This window comes from Microtus oregoni, unplaced genomic scaffold (genome assembly GCF_018167655.1).
Source record: "Microtus oregoni isolate MIOR12 unplaced genomic scaffold, Mior012 000016F_ref0000370, whole genome shotgun sequence".
Lineage (NCBI taxonomy): Eukaryota > Metazoa > Chordata > Mammalia > Rodentia > Cricetidae > Microtus > Microtus oregoni.
In genome coordinates this window covers 36,324,051-36,342,573 of record NW_024543075.1, presented here as the reverse complement: position 1 = coordinate 36,342,573, position 18,523 = coordinate 36,324,051, and the positions used below count along the sequence as shown (strand labels likewise).

General features: G+C 51.7%; 1 protein-coding gene across 3 annotated transcripts in view; it reads right to left on the bottom strand.

The window, feature by feature from the left end:
• The window catches only part of Lmo1 (LIM domain only 1), a 36,137-nt gene extending 19,576 nt beyond the window's left edge, over nucleotides 1–16,561 (bottom strand). The window contains exons 1-2 of one of the 3 annotated variants that reach the window (XM_041666830.1): nucleotides 16,356–16,561; nucleotides 11,847–12,106 (exon numbers count right to left, since the gene is read on the bottom strand). In XM_041666830.1, coding sequence (XP_041522764.1) covers nucleotides 11,847–11,871 — 25 coding nt within the window. In that variant the 5' untranslated portion in view covers nucleotides 11,872–12,106; nucleotides 16,356–16,561. Of the gene's footprint in view, nucleotides 1–11,846; nucleotides 12,382–16,355 lie in introns of those variants that run through there. The other 2 variants (XM_041666832.1, XM_041666831.1) reach the window with 2 other exon arrangements.
• Nucleotides 16,562–18,523: the final 1,962 nt, after the last annotated feature.

Here is an 18,523-nt window from a genome sequence, read left to right as displayed (position 1 = left end):
TCTATACTTCTCGAGAATTCCCTTCTCAGGTCCCAGGGAGCCTAAGACTGAGATGTCTAGAGGAAGAGATGGCTGGAGGTGTGGCTGGTACTCCTGATTTTCCAAAGCCACCAACAGTGCCACCGAGACAACAAAGCACATGAAAACAGTGTCTCTCGTGTGATGAGATTCACTCAGGGAACACTGAACATGCTCTAGGTCCTGATTTATATGTGAGGAAAGCAAGGAGTAGGGAAATTAAGTGGTTTGCCCAGAGTCACCCTGCAGATCTCACAGACAGAGATGGCAGAGCAGGAATGGGACAAGAGCTGTAGTTGCCACCTCCTAGGCCAACAAGCCACCTCTGCAGTAGTCAGACCTGCATGGGGCTGTTATTTCTTTCAAAGATTTCTGCAGATTTCAAATCTGCAGTGTCTGGACACATGACCCTAGAGGTTCTTCCCCTGTGGGTCAACGTTAACTGCCTCTTTCATAACCAAAGCAGACCCCTCCCTCTCCACTGCCTTCTCCATAGGTCCAGACTACAAGCTAGGAAGGGAACTAAAGGAAGATACAAAGGACATGTCAGCTGGAAGGGAGGAGAGTGGGCATTTGCAAGGCTGAAAGAGGACCCCTTCCTCCTACTGTATGCCCTATTCTCTGCTTTTAGTTTTATCCTTTCTAGCCCACTCCCTACAGAGTGACCCAAACGATCTGATAAAGTATCCTGATCCCACACAAAGCCTCAGAGTACTCCTGACCTCAACGTGAATCTTAGTCCTAACCAAGGCACAGCTCACAATAGCGTGATTCTGTCAGTGGTCGCCGGTGTGGCCATACCAACGATGCTTTGGTCTCTAGTTACTGACCTCTTTGGTCACCACCTCACCCTCTCTCTGGGACAAATGAATCCTATGAGTCTCACTGCCCTTCCACTCTGGATCTCCTTCACCTGTTAGCTCACGACCCATACAAATGAAGTCACTAACCGCCTGCTATCAGGTCCTGGATGTTGACCCCTGCATTTTGACAATAATGGTGGTGGTTTTAATTAAGAAAGTAATTCTTAATAAGCTTCATTAGGTCAATTGGATTTCTTGATCAATTTTTCTGTTCAATAGTATGAAGCCACACCCTCTATCTTAAATGTATTGGCATTATTTTCATCAAGATCAATTATTTTTTAGATATTTTAGTGACTTCTTAGTCTACGATTTGTTTTTAGCTCATATCAAATCTTATAAATTAGTGTTTGTCACCGTTGAGACTTCATTTGTGACAATGGTTTCTCACAGAAAATATTTCCAGAGCCAACTTCTGCAGATCTAAATTTTGTCAGGAAGATTCAATTCTTCTGTCAATTTTTAGTCAATAACATATTTTACCAGGTGCAGGCTTAACTGCTGCCAGCTTTACTCTGTGTTAATTATTTTGACTGATTTTAATTTTTCCTGGATTCTTTTTTTTACTTTGCATTTTCAATAATACTAATGAGATATTATTCTTGTGGGTAAGACAGCTTTGCCATGAAGTTGATAAAGTCCGCCCGAGATCAAAGAGCAGCATGGAGGCATCCTTGGGGCAAACAGGCAGGTGAAAACACCACACTCTGCATTTGGGCGGGTGCCAGGATGCAACCAGGTGCCCCAGGGAGCCCTGCCCCCTGCCCAGTGCTCCCCAGGGTCCTGGCCCCTGCCAAGAAGAGGCCTCACAGATGGCAAATGGCTTCTGGGTAGGGGAGGCAGGTGTGCAGCTGCCTGGAAGAGGCAGCCTCCCATCAACAAGCAAAGAGCCCAACTGTCCAGGCTGCTTTTGCAGTCAGCCACCCTGCCAATGTAAATGGGGACGGGACCTGCCCAAGGACACACCACTGGGCAATAGGCCAGCCTGGGGATGCTGGAGTTTTGACTTTCAGCTCCATGCTTCCCAGGCACCTAAGGGGGGAGGGCGCTAGTCTCCAGTTCTGTCCCCTCACAGGGAGCTGTGAAGCCATCTCTGCCCAGGCTGCCTTACAGCTCCGTCCTCATCTCACCTAGCAAAGCCACTGGGGATGGGAGTCCTAACAGCTAACAGTTACAGGTAGGCTGGTTCAAAAAGGGACCACTTTCACTTCCTCCAAGGTGCTGAGAGAGGGGGCATGCTCTGGGCAACTGAGTCCTATCAGACAGCTGCTCTGCAGGACAACAAAACAAAACAAAACAAAAGCCCCCAAACCACCAGATCGAGAGAGACCATCTATGTGTGCATGAGTAGGTGTATGCGAGACACACACACACACACACACACACACACACACAGAGAGAGAGAGAGAGAGAGAGAGAGAGAGAGAGAGAGAGAGATCCATCCATTTATAACCCTAGAGCCAATCATTTCCCCAAGCTTCTGACAGGCAGGGGCCTCATCTCAGCCCTACCACTCATCCTCTTTCTGGGATATTTCAGATGAGTGTTTCCTACTCTGGGAGTGACCTATTGCTCTACAAGATGGAGCAGTGGAAGGAGGACCAGGAGTTCAAGGCTAGCCTGGACCACATGAAACCCAGGCTTTGTTTGTTTGTTTGGTTTGGTTTGAAGACTTTGTGGCTTCTGGATAGAGGATGAACAGGGGACAGTGGACAGTGCAGGTAGCCTGCTGGACACCTGGTCCCTCAGGCGCATTTGCAGAAGCTGACCATGACTCTCTCCTTAGTCTGCTGGTGGCTTTCAGGAAGCAAGTGCCATAGCGCAGAGGCTGTCATGCAGCGCTGAGGCCCACAGTAGACTGTAGGCAGCCAGCGAGGCCTCCAGTCCAGTCCACCTGTGAACTGAATCTTTACAGGCAAATAAGAGCTGAAAAGTGGTCATCCCCCAGTAGCTAGCAGACATCCTTCATTCCCATCTCTGAGGTGCTCTGAGGACCCAGCCAAACCGTCCCAGCCTCCCGTCCAACAGAAATGCAATGACAGCTGTGTATTGTGTCAAGGTGCCAAGTTCAGGCTATCGATTACCCAGCGGTAACTAATCTACCACCATCCAGGCCACTGAGGGCACCTAAAGATGTATCCTACCCTGAAGTCTGGAGCTACCATCTTCCTTCTGGAGGACAGGCCTCGCTATCGAGTGTGAGGAAGTGGGACTTGAACCTAGGCTGCCTGACTAACAGCTGTGTGAGATGCACTTGTCTTCCACGGTAAAACAGTGAACCGGAGAGTTCAAGCATTCTCTGGCAGTCATAGGCAGCCCTACCCATCCGGCACTATGGATGGCGGTTTATTTATACACCCAAGAAAGAAGAGAAGTTGGATTGGTGAAGGGTGCCGGCTGTAGGTCCTCACAGTTCAGGCTAGCACTGCCTGACTCCCCTGGAAAGCATGGGTCTCCCCCTTTTCTTTCAATGGAGTTACAGAGAGAGAACCAGCAAGGTTGAATTATTAAAACTCCTTTCTGGGGTACCACGCAGATTTCTCTCTACAAAGACTGAGAGCAGAGGGGTGGCTGCTCCCGCCACACAATATTAAAATGTCACGAGTTTAAGGCCTGCGTCGCTTGAGTCATGAGTTATCAGCACCCAGTGAGGGCCGACAGAAAGCCTCCCTTAAATTATTAAGCAGAGAGCGTCAGACTGTAATATTTTGCTAAACCAAAGTACAGACACAGACAAAGATGTCATTTCAATATTTGAAACCAGCAAGTTTAATTTAAAATAAGAGCAAACCAATAAGCTCAGAACATCGTGGCGCATGAGAGGAAAATTATACTGTGTGTGTGAGGGGGGGAGAAAGTGGAAGGACTTAAGAAATTTATAAAAGTAATCTCCAAGTAGAAATTAGAAATCAAGGCCTAGAAACAGAATAACACAAAAGAAATATTACTGTCCACTTTCTAAATCAATATAACACCGCTCCACGCCGGAATTACCATGGTAACTCAAGTAAAAAGAATCAAGCAATTCTTATTATTTCAAAATAAAATCACAGCCTGAAGCCTGGGTTTTATTACAACCACTGATAGATCGCTGGCTTGTATTTATCTGAAATATTGCTTTTCAATCAGCTGGTTTATGAATGTACACAGGCCTCTCACCAGCCCACTCACTGCCGTGTTTTGAGGCCAGGGGGCCAACCAATGACTTTGGTGTGCCCAGCATCTGCATACGTGCTCCAGTTAAGGCTAACCATGGAGTTTCACCCCCTTCCAGACTGTCCTGTGTCTTCATAGGACACAGTGGAGACAGGAAGAAGCAGGGGAGATGGGCTCATAATGCTCCTACCCCCAAGCTCGCCCTTGGAGGAATGGGCCCAGAGCTCTAGGGAGTGCACAAACACACAAGCACACACACAGAGCCCACCTAGAGAGCTCCTTCCCACTTCATGTCATCCTCAAACAGGCTCTACCAGGAGTTCTCCTAGGACCAAAGGGTGACAGATGGGAAAGTAAGTCAGAGAATGAGCTCAGGGCTCCACCATTAGATCCCCTGGTTTCATAGCCCAGCCCAGGCACAGCAGGCTGTGGAGTCTGGGACCAATCCACCGGGCTCTTCGCACTGTTTCCTCATCTGTAGAATGAGGGGAAAAATAGTAGCTTCTTACTGAGGTTGTTACCATTAACAACATGGGCACTGAATGAGATTAAGGAGGATGCTGGGATGGATGGAAGGTTGGTTCCAAAACTGCCTGATTTCCATACCTCTTGGTAGCCACGCCCTTCATGATACAAGATGCTACCCCCCTCTTCAAGAGTAGTGTCTGTTCCCCAACCCCTTGAACCTGGGATGACCTTGTGATTTGCTTTCACAAGTGGAATGTGTCATAAGTGACACTATCCCATGCTAAACAGTGGCCCCAGAAGCCTGGTATGCATCCATTCTCTCTAGACCTGTCTCTGTAATGATAACTAGCCAGATGATGTTGAATTAGGAGCGGTATGACCCTCCTCCATCAAGATGACGTGGCTAGAAGATGAGGGTCTTGAGTCTTGTTACCCCAGCATCTACTGAGCAGCCATCCTCCATCCTCCAGGTTTGAATACACCCAGCAGAGAAGAGAAAAGCTTCTCAGCCAAGCCCAGGTTAAATCGCCAATCCAAAGATTTGTAAGCTAAATAAATGTTTATTGTTTCAACCCACTGACTTTTAGGTGGTGATGTAGCCGTCACTGATGCGTATGAGTTGGACAGAGCCTTGTGTTTAGGGTTCAGTAAAATGAAAGCTGCCGTATGCTTATGATACCCAAGGAGCAAGAAAATCATACAGCAGAGAGGAATGTCAGCTCACACAGGCATGAGGTATCCTGGTGGACGGCATCTGTGAACAACAGATACCAGGAACTACTCGTACTGTAGAGACAAGAAGACTGGTACCCAGGAAGTTGCCTGAAGTCACACCGCTTCCAACTAGGACCACACAGGTCTTCTGAACCACGCTAGTAGACTGCACTGAACTGAACTCATCAGGTCCCTCAGGAAAGTCCCGCTGATCCCTAGGAGAAGGCACATGAGGAAGGAGCTAGTGATGTGGCTTCCTAGGCCTTCACATTAGGCATCTGCCCCTGAAACCTGGTCCAGCCTGCTCACTTCTCTCACCACCTGCTTTTATTTGTCTCCAGCTATATCAGTCCCAGTGGGCTTCTGCCTTAGAACATAAACACAAGCCAACCGATGAGAGGCAAGCTTATTACTAGGTAGGCACTGTCTCTGAGCATGGCCAGCTAAGGGAGAATGGCGTGTAGGGCAAGGGGAGCGACAGGAGCAAAAGGATGGAGACAAACACTGGGACTACATGGAACACAAGCCAGCATGGATGTATTGCTACATGGCTTAGTGTGACGGTTGGGGTGGCCATCAGCCTTTGGCAGAATGAATGTCAGAGTGGCGGAGGTCAGCTGTCTGATTGTAATAAGCACCAGAAGACAGGTGGTAGATGAGATGGAAGATGGTAGCAGCAGAAGAGAGAGGGGTAGGTCCAAAATCTCACTTAAATGCAACTTGGACATGTGCTGAGAAACGCTAAGCCATCAGCACCCCAGGAAAAGGACCTGATGTGCTGTTTGCCAGGTTGCTGGGTACAACTATCCACACCATGACCCTTTTCAAGCTGTTGATGTCATGTCATTGAGCTCAGAGTTGGAAGCAATGCACAAAAACCTCTCGCTCTTGCAAGCATTCCAAGTTGCCTTCATGGTATGGTTGTATCATGAGTAGGGGCCTGCCAGGAGGCCTCATTTTTGGAAGAGCTAGGAAGCCTGGTATTGGGAGAACTCTTGCATGCCTCAGTGTATTTAATCTCCATGCATCTCAGAGAGGCAGGAAGACAGGATGGGCTATATGTCATATACATGTGTGGGTCTTCTCAGTCCAAATGCCCAGGACAGATAGGAAGCCTTATCTTATCTGAGGACAGTCCCCTGGGAAGTCGGTAACTTGTCTAAGGCCATGACTAGGACACCCAGACAGGCATGTTGTTTCATCTGATGATCTGTGCCCAGATTCACCATACCTTGGGGCCAAGACAAAGGGCACATCACCTGGACATGAAAACCAGAAAGACACTGAAGTTCTGCACTGTATCTCTCCACATAATCCAACATTACTCTCTTGCTTTCTCTGGCCCTTAATCTAGCCCCCCCCCCCACACACACACATAAAGAGAAGGACTTGGGAAAAGTGTTCATGAGAGCTTTTCCCATGAAGCCACTTGCCTCAGGAATCCAGACACTAGTAAGAAGTAAAGGTAGTTTGTCTCCCAGCAATGACCAAAAGCCAGGAGGGCCCAGTTTTCACTAGTGAACAGGCCACTGGACTGGGCCCAGGGCTTATTACAGACTGTACTGAAACCTAGCAGGGGCAGCAATGCCTCAAATGGCCGTGGAGTTTCCTATTGGCAGAGTGTGTGCACTGACAGACAGTACCTCATTTAATTCTGGTAATAATCTAGGTAGGTGGAGCCGTTCTCATTGTAGAGGTTGGAGGATTCGGAGGTACAGCAGCCTCAGCACTGGGCAGAATGTGGCACACAGAACACAACACTGCACTGGCAGAGCTCAGCAAATGGTAGAGACTGCAGCAGGTCTAATAACCTGGCACACTGGGGAGGATACCCATACCCCTTTCTCTACCATCTGTCCTAACTCTCAGTCTGTCTACTGCCTTGATCAGAATTTACTAGGAGGCCCTGTGCCAGGCGTATTGATCCAAGCAATAATTTGGCCTCCCTGTTACATAGATAGAGATAGGTTTGCCATGTGGGGGGCACAGTTCTGGGGGGAAGCCCCAAATCACCGAATCTGATTTTCTTGGAACTTTTTCAACATGGCCCAAGTCATTCATGAGCTCCCCTTTCCCCAGTTACATCACCACAGTCCTGTCTTCTGCTGAAAGACAGCCCAGACCATGCATCCACGGCCATTTCCCAGCACAGGTTGTCTTGAGCTGGCAGCCCAGATGAGGATGAATCTCGAGTCTTTCTCCCAGGACCACAGAGGGTCTTGCCACCAATGCTCATCAGCAATCATCCTTCTGTCCTAAGGGGGAGGGACCAAAGTAAACCACTTCCAAGCACTGTCCATAAATACTGAGAGGCTCTTCAAACTGAGGAAGGCAGGACGGCACTGTCACTAGGTCTGATTTCTATGGGACAGCGGCAGCTGGGAGGGATGAATTCTCAGAAAAGGTGAGAGGCAGACTCTAACATATTCCCATGGGCTACAAGCATGTTTGTGGGCACATTCAGAGAGATGGGAGCAAGGGGACAGGCGGCTCCTGCAGCCACAGAGGCCAAGCAGGTGGCCAAGCCCGTGCTGAGGCCCGGCGCGCAAAGGGTGAAGCTTTTAGGCAAGCAGCGGCTAGTGATCTCAGCTTCCCTTGGTCTTAATGCTCCTGAAAGGCTCCCTGTAATTGGGCATCAGTAGTTAATGCAGTATTGACTGCATTACACGCTCCCGTGCCTCCCCTCGCTAATGCCAATTGCATCACCTTGTACAGTCACCGGCTTGCTTAGCCAATAGCCGTTAAAAGCAATCCAAATCATGAATCATATGGGAAACTTTTAGCAAGACACCGCCATCCAAGGAGACAATTTACAGTTGAGTTAATCTGGGTACATTAGTGAGACATGGATTCTGGACGACAGACCAATTTATGTTGTTTCCCTGTCCCCCACCCCACCCCCCTTAGTCCTCTGTGTGGGCGAATGAATGGAAGAGCAGGGGAACTGAGTGGAACACCTGCCTCTCTGCCCAGCGTTCCAGGAGGGGTGGGGGAGCCCCATCTTTGCAGACACTCTGCCTGGTTGAGTTTGTACAGGAAGGGGCAGCGACTGTCCTGCTGCTTGGGATTCGTGCCGCCTCCCTCCCAGCAGAGTGCTGCGGCTGAGACTAGTTGTAGCAGGTGTGGATGAAGACATCCCCTCCTGCCAGGCACTTGGTGAGTGCCAGGTGAAGTCCCTGCCCTGCCACCCATGCCAGGCCTTTACTAGCTCTCAGAGGGCTGTAGTTCCCACCGGCTCTGCCTTTTTACCAATGGGCTAGGGTCTGTGACAATACTGAGGCCTGCTCCCCATCTCCAGCACCAGGGCCAGCGAGACCAAGGCCACACTCTTCTCTCTGTGGTCCAGGGCATGAAGGGACAGACCAGGAGGCCCTGCTGGCAGCAACCTCTCAGACAAACTGAGTAGGCTGTGTTCCTAGCAGTCATTAACAATTGAAGACCCGGCTGCTGTCTGGTCTTCTTCAACCCAGCCCCACTCCTCCTTAAGCATTTTTTACTTATTAAAAATGCTCTGGGAGTCATGTCTGGTGTTTAGTTCCACAATGTGCTTGCTGCTTCCTGTGGTCACCCAAGCCATCCCGCTGGGCTTTACAGAGGTAGTTTAGACCCAGACCAGCCCTGTTCCAGCATGCATCTGGGAGCATGCCTGCACTCCCAGCTGGGTGCCCTCAGCATCCTCTCCTGCCCAGGCTCCCCTACAGCTCAAGCTCTTACTGTTCAGTGTGTCCCCACTTGGGGGCCTTTTCTCCATCAGTGAAGGTCAAATTTGATTTGCAGGGTTCAGGGCAGGAGTTTTCTTTGCTCCCTTGAGACTTCAGTTTCCCCCGCCCACACTCAAAGTCCATAGCCTGGTGACAGCCCAAGCTGCAGGTGCCAGGGAAGGGGCTGCTTTTCCAGGAGAGTTGGAGCTTGCCTGGCTTTCGCTGACAGGGAGAACCGGCAGCATTTAGAAAGCCCAGACCCTAAGTTCCAGTAAAGTGGAGATGGCTAGGCCAAGAGCAAGCGTCCAAATGAAAGCAATTAATCTTAAAACCCAAAGTTTAACCATTTGCAAACAGATCTTTCTGTCTCTGTGGTGACCCTTCACTGCTCGACCTAATGGATTACTTTATTAATAATGCACTGTGCTTAAAAGCAAAAAAAAATTTTTTTCTGAAGATTCAATACTTCAGAAAGTCTCTTAAACCCGTTGCTAGGGCAAAACGATTGATATTTTATTATCTTTTCAGAAGTGCAACATGAAAGCCCTGCAGCCCAGCAGAGAGAGGGCTTTGGTCCTCTGCAGCTGGCAGACCCGACTTCAACCAGAGGAGCCCAGACTATCTCAACAAGATGCTGTTGGGTACAAAAAAGGTGTTGGGGGAGACTAATAGGAGCCCTGAGGTTCTGCTGCTGCCAGACAATGGGTGCTGGGTGCAGCACTGTGGAACACACCCCTCGGGCCTAGAGTACCACATCTGCCGCACAGTCCAGGTGGTCACATTCTGGGGAGGCGGAAGTGTATATGAAGTTAGGTAGTAGGACAGAGAGGCAGGTACGTTTATACATAGCTCTTCTTCAGTTCCCAGTGAAAAGACCGCCTCCAGGACCACAGTCATTTGATTTCCTTATGTTGTCATGGATCTCAAAGACCAGTAGTGCCAACGGTGAAGGCCACCATATTGTTGGACTGCACAGGTCAGGGATGAAGGGATATCCTGAGCTCCTCTCTGAAGTTCTGGTGGGGATGAAAGGAATTACATGCCCAGGATACCCAATTACATAGCAGTTCGGTGGTCTGCAGACATCCCCAGAGCCCAACCCCCTCTAGGGCACAGATCCTTGGTAGAGGTGGAAACACCATTTGCCAATCTTTCTGGACGGAGGACTCCTACATACAAAAAACTCAGGTCTTTTGGGTTCTTGGCTTAGGCCTGGGGAGCCAAGAATATGGAATAACTGTGGTCAAAGATACATCTTGATTTCCATACGCCTCTCATAGTGACAGTCCCTGTAGACACCAGAGAAGGGCCCTCTGCACTCTTTTTAAAAAAGAAAACTCTGGAGCTGGGCATGACCGATCTGAAGTAACACCGGATAAGGAAATACTGATGAAACCAGCCAAACCAATAGCTCTTCTTTCCCCGTCTGGCCTGTCCCCAGGCCTCTCCTTCTCCTTTGCAATCTATCTAGAACAGCTCCAGCCCAGTGCTGATGGCCCTCTGGAGCCCCAGGGGTGCGTCTGTGAATGGAGGAGAATCTGCTGAAGATGATGCTTCCCTCCAGCCAGCCCAGAACCATCTACATCCCCTCTTTTACCTCTTCCTTCAATCACGCCAAGAGCCAGTTTTGGGGAGTTATGGTCCCATGTCTTCCCTGCATACACCCACCCAGGTCAGACATCTCAAAAGCCCTTTGCTGCTGATACCTCAAACGGTATAGTTAGTCTGGGATAGCTGGATGAAACAGCAGCCAAGTGAACATCCGGTATGACCTTGAACAAGTCACTTAACTTCCCGGGTTCAGCAGTAGCCATGACAACAATGTCTCAATGGTCAGAAGGCACAGACCCAGTGGAGGATTCCTGGGGATGTCCCATTCCTCCCAGCCTTTCCAGTCTCCACCCAAATGTCAGCAGCAGTGGTCTTGCCAACAGTCTTGCCCAACTCTCCCTATAGCACCTACAGAACATACAAGCCTTACCTACAGGGCCCAAGGGCCTGAGACAGCCACTCCCTGGACCTTGGTGCCTGTCTTAGGTCACAGGGCACGTGCTGAGTTTTCTCTCCAAAGCAGCTGGGATTCCCCAACCTTTGAGGCCACTTACTGCAAGGCACTCTCCCAGCTAAAAAGACGTCAGGGGTCTATGAGACCACCTGCTAGTGGCGTACTATAGCCATGTGACCCTCCCAGCTCCCAAACCCTTCTGAATGCACCCAGGCTCTTGACCATACATCCGGGCCACCCTCAAACCACAGGCTCTTGACCATACATCCGGGCCACCCTCAAACCACTCCCTCTGGAGTGCTACTGGCCCGTGGCGGGACGATTCTTCCTCTGGATCAAATTCCCGCCTTCACATTCAAGGAGACATGAGGTGAGATAGTGGCCAGCACAGGAGACGTCCCTCGCACCAAGTCATGCCCGTGGGCAGCTGTCCCCCTGAGGGCCCAGCTGGCCTTCCCCTTTCTGCCAGGCATCCCGGCTTTGCGCGGTCGTCCGCGCTCCCTCTCGCCCCCAAGCTCTCTAGTCCGATTCTCCCCGAAGCTGCTGATTTGCTGGGCGCTCAGCGCCTCTCGAGTTACGCGGCCGGCGCGGGGGTGATGGCTGCGGTGAGCGAGGAACAGCCGCAGAGACCGAACGCTCAGCGCCAAGCGCCAGGGCGCGGAGACCAGAGGGCAGCCCAAGCCTCACGACGCCCCTCGGCGCATCGCCTCGCCCCGCCCGCCAGCCCGGGGACCGCGGGACCTGGGGGTGCTAGGCCAGGAGCTCACCCACCCCACCCGGGTCTGTCTTCCCGCCCCGGGCTGCCGGCTGGCTCCACAACCCGGCGTGGCCCCGCGTCTGTGTGCCTGGGTCTTGGTGCGTGGCATCCCGCGCACCGTGACCAGGGCGTTGGGGGCATCGGGATCCCTGCCCGCCACCTACCGTCCTCCTTGTCCAGCACCATCATCTCGGGCGCTCCGAGTCCAGCCGCTGTTCGGCTCAGCCGGGAAAAGGGCGCCGACTCCGGGCGCGCTTCGGCTGGGAGGCCGGTCCTCCGGCAGCGAGCGGGCTCTAATTACCCGCTTGTCCGGCTCTTAACCTAGATTGCACTCAGCTAGAATTACATTCAGGAGTGAAGCACTTCGCAGATACAAAAGCAGTCTCACCTACTTTTGTGCCTCAGAATTGCAAGGAACTACGAACTGCAATTTAGAGAGAGAGGGAGAGAGAAGGGGGAAGAGAGGATCAGAGCCGTTTCTTTGATTCTCACCTTCTAAATGGCTCAATTTGCCCAGTATAATCTGTCTTAATGTAATTGCATTTGATAGCTCATAACCCTGGCTCTGGCAACGACACAGCTTTCAGCCTCATAAAGTGTTTTCCCCTCGGATTTAATCTGAATCTCAATCTGAAATTATATTCAAAGAGATGGGGGAATCTCGGCGGCCGACTCCCGCTGCCTTTCTCCCTCAATGTATGAGGTTTGCACTCCTGCTACTGAATAAATGCACACATTTCCCGAGGACCCCCTCCCTGCCGGGTTAATGGGGAGTGGAGACGCGCGGATGCCCGGCTCTGCAGCGCCACCTGGAGGTCGCTAAGCTCCAGCTAGGCGAATGACTACTCTGGAGTCCCAAGGTTTCTTCCTGGTCTCCAATGTCAGTCTGGTGGGCCCTTGCGGGTCCTAGCCCCTTCAAATCTGGTTTCTGCTTCCTCACAGGAGCGCTATTTCCCTCACGACTCTTTTCTACCAGCTCTGCCTAGAGTTCCTAGTTGATTCTGTTGTTGTTTGGCAAAGTTAACTCCTCTGCAGGGCACAAAACCTCCTACTGTGAGTCCTACAGGGACAGAGGCTTCTGCTACCGTGTCCCTACCACCCATCAGTGTCCTGATTCTGTGCAGAAAGCAAGTCCTGTTTCAGCTTCCCTCTGAGCAAGCATAGGTGTCTGAAGGCGTTTTTCCTTCTGCAAATATTTACTGAGCACTTACTATGTGCCACACACTACTCTAAGGCACTAGGGATACAGCAGAGAAGAAAACCAGGATTCTGTTGTGGAGCTAATTCTTGCTCTGCCACTCACACAGCAGGAAGGAAGACAGGCCCGTGCTTTTCCCAGCATGCTTCCTGGAAAAACTTGGTCCAGGCTCCCATAAACTTTTAAAACCCCAAGTGGTCCCCCCACCCAGATATTATAGAGCTCCAAAATGGAGTGAAAATGGTTTTTCTTCATTCAAGAAGGGCTCCAGAGAGATGTGTTCAGAACTTGGTCCTGGCAGTTGCAGAGGACTTCCACTCTGGCAGTCTCCTGGGGGGGAGGGGGACATCAGATGGGAACCTAGTCATTTGTTACCAATTACTAAATGACAGAGCTAGCAAGTCACTTCTCTTTTTGCCTCAGTTTCCCTGTTTATGAACTAGTCACCTCTGTTCTGTCTCTAAAGAGGCCATGAAAAGGCAGACTAGTGCTCCGGATAATGTGAGGTGGGGCACTGTCTCATACAAGAGAGGCCTGAAGGCTGAGTCTTGCCCCTCCCATCCTGGGAGGCCCCCCTACTTTACAGAAGCATGGGGGAGCTGCAGCCCATCCTTACTCCGAGGCAGGGAAGTCAAGCTCTGAGGAAACTGAAGTGCAGCTGTTTCTAATGAGAAGCCTCATCCGCAGCTCAGAGGGTTTCGCGTTCCCCTTCATCTTGAATACTTAATCCTAATAGTCCTTGAGTATATTTGATGTTAAATATATCATTTTGTTCAGACTCGCTGTCCCTCAGGACTGAAGCTTGATCTCTCCCCTGCCACTGCAGCCAGAGCTGTGCCCTCGAGGTGTGTGTGTGAGGGGGGGAGCTTCATTGTTGCTGCCCCTGCCACCCATCTGGTGCAGCCCCCACCCTTCTCTGAACTGAGGCCAATCAATGTAGCAAGTACAGGGTCCAGCAGGGACAGCATCGTGAAGAAGAAATCTCTGCGCTATCTGGAGACATACGGTCTTCCTCCTGGTCTCCAGAGGCCCACTTCTTGCTTTGGGGGTCTGACCCTGACCCACAAATCAGGACTCAATTAGCTGGAACCACATTCCCACTCTCTTGTCTGAACCTCAACTAACCCAAGCTTCCAAGGTACCCAACTGAGAACCACATGGCCGACATCCCTCTGAGGAGTCAGGACCCCTGCTTCCTAAGTCCGAGGCATAAAGCAGTGAGCTACAGAAGCAGGTAGGGCGGGCACATCAGCAGGGGATTGGTGCTGTATGTGAAGATGGTTCGTCCTCACGGGTGGCTTCCTTTATACCCTAGCTATGAGCATGACATCCCAATCTGAAGCGAGAACCCCAGAACTAAGTGGCAGAGCTGCCTAGCAAGTCTTTGGGGATTTAGAGAATCTTGAAGCTCACACCTAGGAAGAAGCCAGATGTGACTTCACTTGTAGGGTGGCCTAAGGCTCATAGGTGGGTCTCAGCCTCCTGCCCTCCCCCTCTCCAACAGCTTCCAGGTCCAGGGGCATTCCAACAATGTTGAGTGGAACCCTAAGATGCCCTGGGGCTGGGCGAGTGTTTTCACTCCACGCATTCCACAGGTGGTGAGCCATCACTTTCACTTCAGCACACCGAGAGTGCTTCCAGAAATGCCTCTGAGGACCGCGGGGGGACACCCATTTTTTTCAGTCCCCAAGGATGCCTGGAAGAGAATGGGGGTGGTTGCTAGCTGCCTGACATATTTCCAAACAGGTCCCAGCAGTTCATCCCTGTGCCTGGCAGAAACATCCAGAGAAAAGGGTTTCTGCACTGGGGGTGGGGGGCAATTCCTCTTGGTGCCTAAGGGCCCAGGCAGACCAGATAATCCAGAACTCTTCAGAGGATAGCCAACATGCCTGAGCTTGAGGGCCCTGCTCTCAGTACAGTGAAGTTATCTCCAGGTTGGGGTTACACACTGGCCTCGCAAGTGGCGACTGGAGAGGTATTTAGGGTGACAAGGACCCTTTCCCTGTGCACATAACAGTTACAGGACAGAGTAAACCATTATTTGCAGTGCCATCAGGATGCCTGTTAGCCGAGTCTGGGTCCCCTGCCTTTCCCCTGCAGACACAGAAGCAGCCAATGCACAGGAATTCACAACCAACTTATCTTGGAGAAGTGCACAGTCGGCAGACTCCCTCTTTGGGATTCTAGAGAGGCCTTTCCAGAAACTGCATTCACAAACACTTAGGCTTTAGACATGCCTATTCCAAATCAGGACAAATCTACCCTGTCCCTAAATGAAAGCCACCCCCAGCCCCCATACAAGAGGCCCTAGTCAGCTAGAGGTTTAGGAGGACCCAGGGCTGCCCTAAGACTGAGGGGTTCCCTGTGCTACAAGACTCTGGACAAGCCAGGATGATTGATCACCATGAGGGAGATTGCAGGATAAGACAAGTAACTAGTGAGACCAAAGGAAGGCCAGACAGACAGACAGACCCTCTTCCTGCTAATCAGCCGCTCCCAACCCTAAATTTCTGAGCCTCCTGTCCGGCTGTGTCATACTCCAGGCATGCCTGTGTGTCTGTCCTCAGCCCTGAGGATGATGCAGAGACGACGAGATACACACGATGGAAGGGGTTTTAGTTAGATCCATGGGTAGACTTAGATTTTGTGAGGCCTCAAGTTTACAGCAGTTTAAGGGGTGAGGGTTCTTTAATAAAAGGTGTATGATCCTCGGTTACAGAGTTTTTGACCAGTCCAGGCTCTGCAGATCAAGACCTTACCAACTGTCCCGAGTCTCCCAGCCCAACCCACGCGGCAAAAAAAAAAAAAAAAAAAGGAGATTGCTAATCAAACTGATCACCAGGGATCTGGCAACAGAAAGAGACCCCGGGAATCCCAAACTTCTCTTGGCCTGTCCACCCCACACTCACTACAGTAGCTCTGTGAAGTGATGGCATGCTGTCTCCTAGTCCTGCAGGGAGACAGCATCACTTATCAAGTAGGCCCTGAAGTCCTGGACCCTAGGCGAGAGACGGGAGACCCAAGGGCCATGCTGGTTAAAATGCACCTTCACCAGCCAAGTTCTCTGAGTATCCCCTGAGGGATCCCTTCCACACCGAGGTGTGGAAAAATATGAAAATACTCAGAGAGGCCCGAAACTGGCTGGCGATGGGTACTACTGGGAAGCTTACTTCTCTTGGGTCTCTGTGCGCTCCGGAGGGGGGCAGGAGCGAGAAAGTTCCCTGCTGGAGCATGCTCTCCTCACAGGCTCTGGGATGCAGGGCAGGGAGGGGGCGACTCCTCATCGCGGGACGCAGAGCCTGGCACCTTACACACACACACACACACACACACACACACACACACACACACACACACCAGCTTCCGGAAAACGACAACCGGCTCCAAGTCGGGACCGGTGTCTGGGCCTCTGCCACTCGGGTCGAGATGGCCTCGACAGAGCTCCCGCTGCTCCCAAGTGTCCCCGGGCACCTACCGTCCTCCTGGTCCAACACCATAGTCCCCAGGCGGCTCCAGCCGGGCGCGGGAGGAGGACGCAGAGAGACTCGCGGCTCGGACCGTCGCCAACCGGGCGCCTGCACTGCTTTCCGCGGTCGCGCGTGGGCCCCGCGCCCCGCGCCCCGCGGTCGCCGACGGGGGCGGACGGAGCGGCGCCCCGAGCGCAGCGCCGTGGGCAGGGCGCGCGGGAGGAGCGAGAGAAGGCGCGGCGCTCTGCGGGGCGGGCGCCGGGCGGGGCTGCAGCCCTGTGGGCTGAGCTGCTGGGACCCGGCCCGAGGTGAGCGGGAGCCTGAACCGAGCTAGGGCCGGAGCCCAGGCCGGAGCAGCCTCCACAGCCGCGCAGGCGGGTTCCCTCTTGCAATCTGCCGCGCCCGCTCTCAGCAGAGTGCAGCTTGCATTTCCCAGAGCCCCTCAGATTCCCCTGTTAATTAAATCAATTCATTATGCTCAGATCTGATTAGCGGCCCTTCCCCCCTTTGAATCAATTATTCAATACACAAACATAATTGCTTGGGCCAGAGGTGCCCGCCATTAGCTTATTTAACTCCAAGGACACTAATTACCCGCAGGGCACGGGAACTTTTCTCATTAATTCTGACAAAACACAAAAGCACAGCCAGAGTGTGTGCGTGTGAGGGACTGTGTGCATGTGTGTGTGCGTGTGTGACCGCATGTCTGAGTGAGGGATGAGTGGGGTGGTGGGCCCCTCGGAGAGTTTACCACCGGTGGGGAGGGTGGCATTTGTGCCATCGCGTGTGGAAGTATGTACTTTGCAATCTATGAACGTTCTGCTGTGAGTGTGGGACTCTGTGTGTGAGAGTGGTGTGGGTGTGGCTCTGGCTCTGGGACTGCGGACCCAGGATGGAGACCCAGCACAGGAATGCAGAGTGCTTCTGTGTGTGACTTTGAGGTTCTGTCTCCCCGTCATTTCACCCCTTCCTTTTTCATTATAGCCCGCGATTGCAGCTGCAAACCTGGAAAGAGAAACCAGGCTGGGGCAGGGGTGGTGGACAGCGAGGACAGAAGGGGTGAGCCTGGAGCCAGTTGAAGCCACAATATCTACCCGGGCTCCAGTCACCTGCTCCTGTAGTGAGTTTTGCTACATGCACCCCACGTTCCCACCCCACCCCCAACCCTGCTCCTTTACCCTCTCATTGCCTCTCCTATTTAACGCTACCCTCACTCTCTGCTGTAAGACGAAGGCCCCCACTTCCACATATGCTTGACACCAGGGCAGCTCCACCCGCCCCATCCTAGTTTCCCCCAGTCGCAACGCTGGAGAGAGGGTGTGCTTCTAGTGGCCCGACTCTCCATCTTACCTCCCAGGAAATCTCTGTTGAGGGAGCTGGGGAGGGAGCCCACAGAGGCAGGGACACAGAGGGTAATTGATTCCCCCAAATTAGGTTTCTGCTTTCCAAAGACTGGTATTGTTCAAGTTCTCAATGTGCACAGAGGTATTGAAGATTTCCTTTTTGTTTCCTCGGGCAATGAATGAGCTTAATCCATTTGGCTTTTATAAATCAGGAAACTAATATTCACTCCTTCCATGGAGGCTTAAAAAATTTAATTGGTGGTGGTGGGGGCTTAGTAGCCCTTATGTTGTCCTCAAGCCCCCACTTATCAAAACACATTCTGATGAAGGGGTGGGGGAAAGAGGGGTGTTCACACTGATCCTCCTGCCCTCCTCCATCTTTGCAAATCGTCTCCAAGTATCTGGGAAAGTTTCTGAAATTATCGCACAAATTATGTTCACTTTAGTGATGAAAAGAAGGCCCTTCAGAGGGTGCCTCCAAATTGGCTGCATAGGTGACCAGGAGTGCTGGGGCCCTGGGTGTATCCGTGCCATGGCGGGTTTGCCAATTCCTTTCTCTCTCTATTCTAAACAGTTCCAGAATTGTCATCTTCCTGGTGCCAAGTGTTACCTTGTGCCTCTCCTGCTCCAACAATCTTTTTGAGGGGAGGGGAGTGGGGGGGGGTGCAGGGACTTGGCTCAGCAAGCAAAAGCAGTTACAGCCAACTGGCAACCTGGGTTGGATCCTGGGCACCCATATGGCTGAAGAAGAAAATGAATTCTTGTTGGTGGTTCTTTGACCTCCATATGTGCTCCATGGAATGTGTTCTCTGCCCCACCAACGAACTAATTAA